This window comes from Melopsittacus undulatus, chromosome 13 (assembly GCF_012275295.1).
Source record: "Melopsittacus undulatus isolate bMelUnd1 chromosome 13, bMelUnd1.mat.Z, whole genome shotgun sequence".
Classification (NCBI taxonomy): domain Eukaryota; kingdom Metazoa; phylum Chordata; class Aves; order Psittaciformes; family Psittaculidae; genus Melopsittacus; species Melopsittacus undulatus.
This window is the reverse complement of record NC_047539.1, coordinates 7,524,336-7,537,932: the sequence shown is the minus strand read 5'-3', so window position 1 is coordinate 7,537,932 and position 13,597 is coordinate 7,524,336. Positions and strand designations below refer to the sequence as shown.

The 13,597-nt window shown below is 44.1% G+C and overlaps 1 protein-coding gene across 1 annotated transcript in view; it reads right to left on the bottom strand.

Moving 5' to 3' along the window:
* Positions 1–437: 437 nt before the first annotated feature.
* NLK (nemo like kinase) overlaps positions 438–13,597 on the bottom strand; it is a 42,857-nt gene continuing 29,697 nt past the window's right edge. Inside the window, exons 5-12 of the mRNA XM_034068931.1 lie at positions 10,228–10,334; positions 9,866–9,951; positions 8,986–9,195; positions 8,095–8,196; positions 5,152–5,238; positions 3,403–3,601; positions 2,605–2,698; positions 438–2,135 (exon numbers count right to left, since the gene is read on the bottom strand). Of these exons, the coding sequence (XP_033924822.1) occupies positions 2,081–2,135; positions 2,605–2,698; positions 3,403–3,601; positions 5,152–5,238; positions 8,095–8,196; positions 8,986–9,195; positions 9,866–9,951; positions 10,228–10,334 (940 nt within the window). The 3' untranslated portion in view covers positions 438–2,080. The remainder of the gene's footprint in view (positions 2,136–2,604; positions 2,699–3,402; positions 3,602–5,151; positions 5,239–8,094; positions 8,197–8,985; positions 9,196–9,865; positions 9,952–10,227; positions 10,335–13,597) is intronic.

Here is a 13,597-nt window from a genome sequence, read left to right as displayed (position 1 = left end):
TGACACCGGGAACATCCGGACACGGGGCTCAGCAGCTTCCGCCCCGCAGCGGGGCCGGTTCGGCTCCTTCAGGCCAGGCACACACCGGGGTTAGGGTGCAGCTGAGGCCACAGGAAACAGCTCCACAACCGGGGCTTGTGTCGGCACACAACCACGGGGCCATGTGCCTATCTTTGTATGGATATAGCTCTGTGTGTGTGTCTATGGATGTGTGTGTATGGATATAGATATGCCTATATATGTATATATATGTGTGTATCTGTATATGTGTGTATGGATATATATTTGTGTGCACGTGTGTGTGTGTGTAAAAATCAAAACCATGCCCAAAGCAGCTGTTAAAGGCTTTTTACTCACATTCTCTCAGACCTCGATCCAGATCGGAACAATTCAGTGTTAAATACAGGGGCTCAGGCAGGAAATGAAGATAACACCACTCCGGTTTCAAATGTCACATTTAATGTTTTCACCACTGTACTTCAAATCTACACTTTACAAAGTGACCAGCAAGTGTGCCACATTAACTGACCAACCTCTGAGATTTTACCTGTCACACCAGTGTCGCCCTGGGCTCTGTAATTACACACGGTTCTCATTCAAGTGAATTGAAATGCTTCAATTGGTTTTATTCTCAGGAGCCTCGTACAGAAACAAAGACATCGCACCATCTTTGTTCAGTTATCCCACGTTATTCCTCTCTTTCACAGCAAATAATTACTTCATTGAAGTTAAAACTTCCAAACATAACTTACTGACAGTCTCCAGTTGCAGCTCAGATCACTCGTGTTGAAAATACTCTGCTAAATACAGATAACTTACAATAACTTTAACAGTTAATTGTCCGTAACAAACACACGCGTTCCCTCCAGACCGCTGCTCCCAGGCTCTGACCACCCTTGCGGCTCCCTTGGTACGGGTGAAAAACAGGCGCGGGTTTTTCCTGTCTCGGTTTAAATACAAAAGTTGGGACATTCAAGTTTCGAGTCTCCACGCTGAACTTAAAAAAACAAAACTCATGTGGAGGTAAACAAAGCAAGTTGTACACTCCAGGAGGTAGAGGCCTTCAGTTGTGTTCACATATATACATATGCACAGAATTCAGTGTTCCAACAGAAAAACAATGAGCCAAAAGGTAACCAAAGTCAGTTCCTACGGTGACATCTCAAGACTTGCACAGCTCTGCCTAAAGCCACGAACACCAAGTCACAGAATTCCCCATGGGCTTTTTTTTTTTCCTTTTTTTTTCCTTTTTTTTTTCCTTTTTTTATTTTTTTTCTCAACTCTCCAGTGCAGGAAAAAAGTTCTCACAAAGTTTCACAGACCTAAAATGTGCAAGCTAGTTCCTCTCTATACAGCAATGATGCCGGGGAGCGCCCACATCAGCCCATCAATGGCATTATTTACACACAGAGATGCATGCTGGGGGGTTTCATGTAAGAAAGAGCAGAAAACCTTCTAATAAAAATAGATTAAATATATATATATATTTATACTGGGTGAGGAAACAGAAGTTTAGTCTCTCCTAGTCACAAACTCATTCTCTCTACTCACAACATCTGGTTTTAGAACAGCACACATCACCATCACAGCTCTAGTGAGAAGCTATTTATAGGGCTCGGTCGGGGACGTGCCATCGCCCGACGTGACTTCATGATTGGTCGCAGTCAAGTTTTCTGTATTCCTTAGTTTTAGAAAACCCAAAATCCTCAGGAATGGCTCAATATCAAAAGGTGTTTGTACAGACTCACTGCAATAGAAAACAGAAAGGAAAAGAAAAGACAAACCCTCCCCAAATTTGGTTCGATTCTGTTTGTTCCGAGCTGAGCCACCGCAGCTGCACCACAATTCATCAAACACGTGCAGCTCTGGGGGAAATATTCTCTTCTAAAAGCACAACCACTTTACAAGATTAAAAGTCTAGTGCGGCTCTAAATATCATTCATATTGTACAAGTAGTGGTTGTTAATTTAAAACTTCATTAGTAAAATTACAGTACAAGCATGATTAACCTCCAGAATTGCAAATCCCAGGCTCCAGTGGAAAGCTACATTACATCTTCAGTAGTTTATTCTCTTCCACTTCACTCCCAGACCAATGGAGATGGCGGCATCTCGGATGGCTGAGCAACCGTGGAACTGCAACGCAGCGACACAGACAATCAGTGCTCACTTGCAAGAGCTCAAGGACACCACAGTTAACACTGAAGCACCAAACCCAACCCAAACACCCAGAGCCACCAGTAACAACCGGTCCTGCACCACATCTACTGATGGGTTTGGTGGTTCTCCACCCACCGGTCCTGCCCCTCACTAGTTTTACAGCGTGGTTCTGCAATCAACCCCCCCCCCCCCAGTTCTCATTTTCAGCCTGAATTCTGTGCTTTACACCAAAATACTACCTGAAACCTTGGCACATTTCACTTAAATTCTAGAAGAATTCATTGAGATACCCTAAAATGTAATCACACAAAGGTGGTTTTTCCCCCAAAAAAGTTATCCCTGGGCCTTTCCTTACTCTTAGAAACTTATACGGCATATGGGATGTGTTGAATTCTGTGCTACTAATAAATGCGAATTAGTATCAGATGTGAGTACATACAGTTACCTAATAAAGCTCTTAAAAGCAGCAGACTGAGGGTTGATGCAGAGAGGCACTCTGTTTCCTTTCTGCTGTTCCAGAATGAACTGATGAATTATTTCTGTATATAGGGGAAAAGCACAAAACACCACAGAATTAACACTTTGCTCCAGTGACATGCAGCGTAGGCTGGAGGGAAATGCAGCTTCCTCCACTGAAAGTACACTTCCAGAAGGAGAAGAGAATTCCAGCTTCCCTGAATCAAATCCAGTGCCAGACCTCACCACACAGATTCACACAGAACTCTTCTGTGCACACTGGAATAAAGTTATATATGAAACAACTGCAGTCACCACTATAACACTGAACTAGTGATAACCACTTATGGGTTAAATCCCAGTGCCAGGACCGAGCTCCATGCGATGGAACTGCTTGTCAGAAACTGCTGAGGCAGCACATTTCTTGTCCCTCTCTTCCTCTGGAGTCATTCGAGCTGCCACCAAAGAGAGCCCAAATCCCTACCACTGCTTCTCAGATCACATTGCTCTTGTTAAAGCTCTGCTTTCCTCACTGGATCTGGTTTCAGAAGCCACAAAGCCTGATTTATGGCCTGTTTGCTGGGATGGAATCAGGCTTTAAATCTCCAGTGCCACAGAGCAACTGCTGGCATTTAGTGACCATCTGTGGCAGCAGCTTCCTCTTCCAGGGACCAGGACTGATTCTCCTCCTTTCACCTGACCGACAGCAGGCTGCACATTCTGCCCACGCAGGGCTAAGGGATGGAGCAGGAGGATAAATGCAGATGCAAGGATAACTGCTACTCACCTTTCACCTGCCGAACAGAACTGAGGTTCTTCTCAAAAGTGTCATCAAACTTGGGGTTAGTGATGGGTTCAAAGTCACTCGTATAAACTCTTCCAGTGGATGTGGAGAAGCAACATTTACACATACAAGTGTGGTATCGCAACCGCCCTTCGTCAAGGTACGGGTGGGCTAAGGCATCCTTAGCAGATATCCTTTTGGACTGAAACATGGCATTTGAGGAAAACAGAAGAAACCAGTCAGAACGTTTGCAGAGGCGCTGGAGCAGCCTAAACAACCTGACTTGGTTTATAACCCTCTATCATGTTAAAGGATTGGCTCACATTAGGAAATGTTCTGGATCTGAAAACCCTGCCACTAGAGGGGAGGTTCTGCTTAGAAACCAGCAGCAGCAGCAGCACAGGGCTGACTCCAGACCCCCCTGTGCCAGAGCTGCTGACAGAAGATGCTGCGGATGGAATCTTCAGGAGTGTGTTTTGCAATAGCTCCTTCCCCATATAACCTTCAAATTGTGACTCTATAAATCAAAACAAGCCCAAAGAATTTAATGTTGGCAAACGCAGCGTTTTGTGGGTCTGCAAAACATTGCAGTGTGTCCAAAGTGAAACACAAATGTGAGCATCACTGAAAACAGTTCAGGATAGAGCATCTGGAGCTCTAAAACCCACTCTGCACATCGAGTTTCAGAAGACAAGCGGTGAAGGAAGCCCAAGGAAGAGGGGGCAGAGCAGGGGCTGGAATTACAAAAGCTGCTTCCATATTCAGGTTTTGTGCATGACCTGAGCAAAGGGTCAGTCAAAGAAGGAGAACACTGCAAGGACTGGGGCAGAATTGCTGCTGAGGGTCTGTAACCAAATCCATTGTTACAGGAAGTTACAGAGCAAAAGCAGTGGCAAAGCTGGAAGGAAAACCCACGTGTCCCACTTCCCAGGGTATGTTTGAGAATCAGTGCTGCTAAAGGAGCCTTTAAAACACAAACCCACAGGTATTTAAATGTGATGGGGGAATGCCGAATCACAGCATTGTAAGTGGCGAGGGAGAAAGGAAACCACTGAAGTTTGTTGACGTGGAAGTTATGATTTAACATCTGTTTTGTGCAGTAAAACAATCTGAAGGTTTCAAATACTAAACACAAGGGGCAGCCTTCTGAATGCTCCATCAGGCACAGGCTTCCCCTGTGCAGCATGGCCAATGTCTGATCTCATTTGAAATGTAGGGGGGGGGTCTGCAGGAAAGCAATAATCATCGATTCCGGTACCAGTTTTGTACCACGAGCCCAAGAGATGAAACCCACAACCCACAGCAGCTCATTTTCATTAGCAAAACAGATGCTGGGTGGAAAGTGAGATCCTGTTATGTGACTGTGCGGATGCAGAAGGAATCTTGTGTGTGTTGCAAGACCACGAACACCCACGTGTCTCTAATTAGAACAGCAGCAAAGGATCTGATGTTCTGCTACCTACACCTCGCTGGGAAAAGCGAGCATGAGTCACCAACACCCTCATCTTTCACACCCTGTCGCAGCTTCCTTCAGAAGACCAATAGGTTTTCAATGCAAACCCCCATTCCAGTGGGGAATTAACTGACCCATTCCAAGATGACACTTTTATGTCTTTTACAGACCAAAAGCACCAAAAAATGTACAAAAAAAGTCAGTTAAAGCAGTTCTTTTCTTAAAATAGTAATTTCAGAAGCAGGCAATAAAAAGTGTTGAAACAAACAGTATTAGAAGTAATCTTAAATCATACTTACTGGATCAAAGACCAACATTCTGCAAAGGAGATGAACTGCTTCATGTGTAGCTTGACTGGAGAGTGTATATAGGACAGGAAGAGATGGCTGTAGGGGAAATGGGAGACAGAAAATACAGAGAGTTGTCCTGTCAGATCCATCAGCAGCAGAACGCTGTTACCACCCGTGTTATTTTACAGTTACCAAGGACAAACTTCCTGTTGAAAAGGACATTCGCTGCCTAACGCTTCCCAAAGAGACAAAAACCACTATTACAGAACTCAGCAATTCTACTATGGATCCAATTGATTTTTTTTTGCCTTTGTTCAGATGCAATCCCTGAACAAACCTGTATTTTGCTTAGGAGCTCATTAACCCCATCCTTTCCAGTATTCCTCCTTCCTGATCTTGGCCACTGCCAAATTAGGGACTGTTTTGCTTTTCCTGACAGTGACATCCAGCACAATTACAATGACCTTCAGGCATCAGCGTTCTGCATAAATAGGCCAGGACCAAGGCTGGAGGGTCTGGGGGAGCAGGAGGGGGTTCACTGGCCTCCCCCTGCTTTATGAACCATGTGGTTCACGCAGGCAGGAACAGCCCAGATGCTGGGGGCAGCAGCAGCAGCGTGGCTCCTGCTCTGCTCACAAACACAGCTCTGCAGATCCTTGTCCTCCTGTTTCCTTGCTTTGCCTACACTCAGGGCAGCCTGAAGAGCCGAGAGCTTCCAGTTCTAGCTGAGAGTGAAGAGACCATGTGGTTTCATCCATGTACTGGAGCATGGACAGGACAGTGTTCCTTACTTACAGAAGCTCTTGCACTCAACACAAAGGATGCATTTCTTTTGCTACTCTTAATGCCCCTTGTCTGCCATTCCAAGAGCACGTGGCTGTACAGAGCTTTTGGAACAGCCTGTTCTTGACAAACTTCAGCCAGGTCCAAAGCCAGAGATCAGAAACAGCCCTGACAGGAGCTCAAGCAAGGGCAGAAGGAACTGGTAAAAACTGAACTGCTCTAAGATTAGATTTGTCATGGAAGCAACGGTTGGGTCTGGCAGCAAGTCGGGTGCATCCCAGTGGATCTCTCTCTTCCATAGAGAATCCAAGGGCCCCATCAGGAAGTGAATGAACTCCAACACTTTCTACTTTAAGAAGTGGGTCAGCCCCTGACTGCCAGGGAACTCCAAACCGCTCCTTAGAGTGCATGGGCACGTGGGAAGAGATGCTCCTCCTCCTGCTCCAGTCGAGCAGCGCTGTCGGTCCACTTACATGGAGTTTGAAGTGAATGCTTTAAGCACAGAAGTGACAGAGAAGCCTGCTCAGTTTGTGAACCTCCCTGCTGGCAGCACACACGGGGTGTGGGGCTGTGCCCAGGAACGTCAGGCATTCATCTATTTTTACATGAAGCAGCAAAATGCTTCACCCCCCAACTCCCACTGGGCTCACCTACATTGCTTAAAAATAGCTTGTGCGGCAAAGGGATCGCCAGTTCCAACTTGGTTTTCTCTCCCTATTAATCTAATAAAGAAACTGGTAACATTTAGCTATTTATAACCACCAAAGCCTCCATTTCAAAAGATGAAAAGCCATAGATTTGCATTCAAACATGAAGTGTGCTTGGGGCTGAAACCAGAGAAATGCCTTTCAAGAGACCACTTTGCTGCACCATAACCCCCTATTTCCAAGCTGCAAACGAGCTCCAGAGACTGCTCAGCTCCTGTGGCATTCCATGGAAAATGAACGGTGTTTTCCTGAGCAAACACAGAATAACTGCTTACAGTTTATTTCCTAGACTTGGTGCATATGGAGCATTAAATCTCTTTGGAAATGTTTTAATTCATTTCACCTCACTTGCTTTTTACTATTCCCATCATTTGGTGGGTCAAGAGGCAAAGGATTTCAGAGGCTTGCACAAGAACAGCCTTAGCATGGGGATGAGAAACATTAATGTACCCACCTCAGTTCCTGATTAAACATCCTGGTGCAACAAACGGAACAAAGCTAACAAATTCCAGAGTTCCTGCTTACTACAAGGAGCACAACAGCTGCACTTTGGAAATATCAAACTATCATATCTCATTATCAGAATTGAAATCAATGTCTTCTATAAAGCACGTGGCTGTGGTTTATGCTGCTGCATATCTGTATATGTAAGTACAGTAGATGTATTTCTCCCAGTTTCCATCACTACAAAACTTCTTTTCTTCTAAACACCTCAAGCCTTGTAAGTGAAGCACCCCAGTACATTACAGAGCAGAGCTTCAAAGTTACAACTCCTCTAGCAAATGAGAGCAAAAAAATACACTGGATTTGTTTTAAAACTGAGATAAAGACTTCAGGAAACCCTCCTATTGTTAATGTTAGCAGAAAAAAAGCCTGTCATAAAATGGAATAGAGACAACTTGATGTAGTGAATCCAAAGTGCCAAGGCAGCAGAACTCCCACAAGTTAATAATAGAGCAGAATATACATTCAATGCTCATTTCTATGGTAACTACTATTGTGGTGAGTAGACATCTGAGAACTTACTTCAACATAAAGAGAGAAACTTAACTGCTGGAAAGATCTGATGTCTTCCCATGGGCAGGTTATTAATTTAGTTAACTTTTACTATCTAACAGTCATAAAAATGACCAGACTAGATGGACACGTTGCTTTATTACTGCTCTATGATTCCATGCATTCCTGCCCAAGCATTTCTCCGTATCTATTAACAGTACCTTAACCCCTGCCACTGCCACACCACAGGCACCTCTGGTGAATGCAACCTCATTTACAGGCAGAGACAGTGTTGAGATTAAATATCCAAAACATTTCTGAACAAACAAGCCACAAGAGCTTGAGCAAGATGTGGCACAGTGCGATGATGTCCCAACAGTTCCCTGCACAGAGGGGATCCAGACTGATGGGGGCTGATGGAAGGACTGTCTTGACCAAGGTGAAGGTCAGGCACCCCCAGCTATACCTGTTTATGAGGACCCCTGAGTATATGTGCCTTGGCGCCTTCACAAGCCGTCCTCATCGCTTCCAGTGACGGCGTTCCCAGCAGGTCTGTGATCAAATCCAGCTGCAGGTACAGAACATGCACATCTGAGATCTTAGGTGTACATTATACACATCACCATGATAGCAGGCTCTGAAGTTAACTTGAGTGACATCTAAGGCATGAAAAATAGGCACAAGAAAACCTACTGGAAACGGTTTTCTCAACGATTTCCTGACTGTTCCTGTTCACCTCTCAAGGCAGAAATTCTCCTGTCTCAGCCCCTGCACTTCCCATGTGCTCAGGCAGAGTTCCACCAAGAGGCCTGATTTCGTGCCTCTGGGTGCACAGCAGCAGCCATCAAACACGGGGTTTAGAAAGCATTAAAAAACAGATTTTGAATTTCTGGTGTTAAAAAATTATTACAAACCATTCATTCTGAATTCAACTGACCTCTTCTGGGCACATGCCATGAACCTGTGAGGTTAAGTTACCGGTTCAGGTCAGAAGCAATCTCTGCATCTCCAGTTATACCTGGACAGAAAACTCGCTACTTTCTCGTAAGAGCTGTTACAAAAACCTTGATCCCCGTTGTATCACCTCTGCCTTATCTCACTGAAAAGCTACAGCAGCTTTGGAACTGCAGCAGATTACAGGGGATTACAAAAAATTACACGTTTCAGAAGCTAATGTGAATATCCACTGCTTTCAGTACTGCCTGAAGCCATCACTTTTGATTACAGAGCAGCTTGGGGTTTCTCCTGTGTGTAAACCAAGCAACACAAAAGCAAGTTGGAGGTTCAAAGGGCATCAGTGTAACTGATTTCATGAAATGATGCAGTAAAATGACGTTAAAGGGAAATGTGCTTATACCTGCTGGATGGGACTCTGTGCCTGAAACAAGATTCTTCGCCCAAGTAACTCTGCAAAGATGCAGCCTACAGACCAGATGTCAATAGCATTGCTGTAGTGGCGGCTGCCCATCAGGATCTCTGGAGCTCGGTAATACTGGGTGACAACTTCCTGAGTCATGTGTCGAGATTCATCTAACTCTTCCACCCTGGCCAATCCAAAATCACAAATCTAAATTGAGAAGGTAAATAAGAAAATTGAAATAACCAAAACATTTAATGCATTTCAAGTAGGCAACCTTCTGGTAACGCAGCAGGGAATTCCAAACCAGCATTTAAATAAACCAGTTATCTGCTGCAACTGCGTAAGCAAAGGGAAAGGGGAATGGCAGGAATTATGCTACTTTATGCCACATCCACTTAAGCTTTCTACAATTCCATTTTAAGTTACAGCTCGTTTTAGTTGCCATTACAGTATTCATCATCTCAGAGATGAAAAACCTCTACACTAACACAAACACACAGATCTTGCCAACCTCTGGGTACAGAGAATTTCATCCCAAACCAGATTCCATTTGCTCATGAGATGCCTCAAATGTTACAGAAAGCTTCAGCCTCTGCTCACTTGGGCTTTGAGAGCTTTTAAGACTTGAACCAGAAGCATTAAGGGAACAGACCCAAACTATCACAGTCAGATGCTGAGCAAAGCATTGCAAACAAAACGGATTATTTTATATATATTCAGCATTATTTTATAGCTTTTACAGAATCTGTGGGATTTTTGTCTTTTAAAATGACTTTCAGGAAAAGTGTTCACATTAAATGCTTTTGCTTAAAAATTCACACTGGGTTTCTACTGAACAGCAGACACATATGGACATTTTCAATAAGTTAAGCAGCACCTTCAGAACACAGTTGCTGTTCACGAGTAGATTCCCTGGTTTAATGTCTCGATGTAAAATGCCAGCAGAATGGAGATATTTCAGACCTGAAATAGTACAGGAAATGAAAATAAACACTTTTTTGCCTTTCAAACGAAGGAGCAGCCTCTTGCTGCTCTGTCAGTTACCCATGGCTATGACAGTGCTGCCAAGTTCTTGTAACTATCAGAAGTAATGCTTGCTACTCATTCATAATGTGAAATACAAAGAACGGAAAACTTCCTCAAGATGAGGCTGTCTTGAGAATTCACAGTAAGAAACAGGAAAAAACCCCAAACCCCAAACGACATCATTTTTATTGAACTGAAAAGAAGAAAAATTACCTCTTAAAATCTGGTAAAGAAAAACTTTGACATGATCCGAGCTGAGTGGCTGAGGAGAGACGATAATCTTATGGAGGTCACTCTGCATCAACTCAGTGACAACGTATCTTCAATTCATTAGTTAAGGCAAAAGCAGGAAGTTCAGCACATAATCCACTGAAACATTCACTCCTAACTCCCAGGAACCTGAGCTCTCTCAGGTCAGAGCTATCGAGTGAACAAGAATAAAGCTTCCTCAGAGGTCAACTCTCAGACTCTTACAGGAACGAAAATGAAAAACGGGTTGTGAAAGAAGAGCTTACTCAATGAAGCAGCATTTGCACTAAGGTGGTTGTTACAGCATCATTCCAAAGGCAAGTTACAACTCAAAACATTAATTAATAGAATCAGTGACATCTTGGATCCTTTAGGGTTCTTTCTTCAGATCAGTAAACCATAAATTACAAACAACTGAAGTAGAATCTGCACAGTGGACATCCATCAACATAGTTTAACCCTCCTCCAGCACCACATTCACATGCATACAAACCCCAGTGACAAACCCTCTTCTGAGTTATAACAGGAAATTAAAACCCCCCAAACTTCTACCTGGAGGAAAAGCTAAACCCCATAACCCACTGTTTCATGTACTCATGGATGTGCAGAGCACAGCGATGGTCACAATTACTGGCAGGGACATGGAGTTCTCCGTGCTGTGGCTGATGCTAAGGTGAGGATTAAGCAGGGCACTGGAGTCACATCAAGCTCTGCCATGTTCAAACAGCCACAATGCAGCAGGGAGGTGATGCACACTGCCAAGGTTATGGGAAAGATCAAGGAGAGAGTGAGAAGTAAACCTGCATCTCCTGAGCCCCAGTCTAGTATCTCCCTTGGTGCTCCAGGTTCATTCTCAGTTCAAGGTAAAGCAGGAGTTGGGTTTGCTTTGACTTTACATCTCCCCATTATCCCGCAGCAGCCTATCAGTTGGTACAGTGCTCTTTATAACCCCCTAACATCAAGCCTGAAATGCAACAGCAAACCCTGACTTCAGTCAAGATCCTTATCTTGTGTAACAGCTTCGGCTCAAACTTCAACCAGTTCTTACCTTTATCACCAATTCATTGGCACTTACGACAACCTAGAGAAAACACCCGTTTTCCTTCATCTCTACCTAAGCAAGGTTCTACTTCCATCTGCTGCTCCGCAAACCCTCTCCGGCCAAATCCCCATCAGCCAAAGCGTTCACCTGCCACCAGCACACCACACAGAAATTAATTGTGTAAGTTAAATATTGCCAACTTTGTGACCAAACCCACAGCAAATTAACATTGCATTCATAAAGAATTCATGAGACAAAAGCCAACCCCGCAGCACCGTAATTTTGAGCCCTCTAGTTTTTCTCTTCCTCTTGCAAAGGTTCTCTTAAATATTTATATCAGCTTTTTACATTCTGGTTTTTACCTTGTGGCTGCAACAAATCTTTGTGTTTCATTGTTAATGTCAAATATTAAAAGTAATCCCGAAGCATTACTCTGCACTTTATTCTGATCAGATTTTTGCTGCGCTACGCCACAAATCCCCCTAAATCTCAATCCCGACATAATGTCTCCCAGATGTCTCAACTAGTTGCCATGCCAACTAAAGCAGCTTAAATTAAATGAGGGCCTGAAATGGCACCTGCACCACTCCAGGTCTGTGGCGCATTAAATAAAGCTCTCTTGACAGGGGCTCCGAGGTGCCATTAACTTGAGCAGCAGCTATCTGATTATTGTCTCTAGATAATTTAATGAGGGTCTCGCAACAAGAGCAGCAGCAGCACTTGCTTCACGTTCCTGCCTGTTACAAACACGGCAGCTCCTCAAACAGCCGCTACCGAGCAGGTCAACGACTTTGCTCCGGCCAGGATGAACATTCAGCAAAACCAAACCCCTCTGGGATTTCAACCATTCAAACAGGTACCTGCAGTCTCCTTTCTCAAGTAGACCCATAAAATGTGCTGGCACTGAGGTGGTCGCTGGAGCTAAGCTGAGCGCTGCGACCAGAGAGAAATTGCTCCTGACAGCAGTAATTAGGTAAGTAGCTGTATAAAATTAGAACTACAAATGTTCCAATTTGCTTTGCAATAATTACCAAGGCAAATGCTGGGCACAAAAGAACTTCCCTTGCTCTGGTGAATGGGAGAGCTGCTGAGCTGGTAAATCCTGCAGAGTGGCACACACGTGTGAGAAAGGAATGGAGAACACTCTGGGACTGGTGTCCCCAGACCCACCTGGGTCCTGCCTCGCTGGCCCTCTGCACACCACAGAACTCAGCTCTGCAGCTGCTTTTCTGGGAAGGGGCCAGTGCTCAGTGAACAAGTCCTGGAGCTGGTGGAATGGTTGGATGCCAACAGTGGGGGAGAGGTGTCTCCATGCATGATACTGCAAGACACAGGCTTTTAAAGCAAAACAAAACTCGTATTTCAGTATTTCTATAAAACAGGGACAAAGGGACACTCTAGTGTACTTTAGTTATACTTGGTTTTACATTAGGATCACATCAAGCTAAATTTGTGATGCCACCTCTAACTCTTTGCAGACTTCACAGCTTCCTAGAAGAACTATTCCTATAATATCCTTATTTTATATCAATACTGAAAACATGGGGGGAAAAAAAGGACCTGGTCCATGTAAAAACAGTGCAACAATTATTAAAAAATAATTTAATGACTTTTGAAATTATTCCTTAAGTTATGCTTATTTGATGTTTAAAATTTGCTGACTTTTCTGTTACTACAAAACTACTAATATATTTGCCACCAAGTCACCTCTATTTGTGCTATGCAGAAATGGAAATCTATGGCATGTGTCCCAAAGCACAGGCAAGCACTGGCAGAAGCTTTTGGAGGAACTTCCAATGCACGGTGGGGAAAACATTCACAGTTCCAGCACTATCCAGCCAGCTTTTGCAGAAACTGGAATAAAAGCATCACAGCCTTACTGCTGAATAAAGCAGAACTTTAACCCAAGGCAAAGGAGCCTCGTGTTGCAGGGAACAGCCACTACTGGCACAGCTCATCCCAGCAGACATCAGGTATGCTCTCTCAGACACTTCACTGTCTGACAATGGCAGCACACACTTGTATTATCTGCACAAAGTACATCAAGCCACTCTGCTCTCATGAGTATCTAGTGAAAATCTAAGTCACAATCCTGCCTGACCCAGCACTATAAACTGTTGTGCTACCAACTGCAAATCAGCAACCTGCAGCTTTCCACAGAGGATACTAATCTTCTTAATCCTTGAGGTCCCTGTTTGTGTGCTGGCCCAGAGGAACTTGCTGTGATGACATTTCAGATGAGCACTTAAACAAGGGAACTCTTTCTAAGGGTACTGTGACAGAACAGGAAGC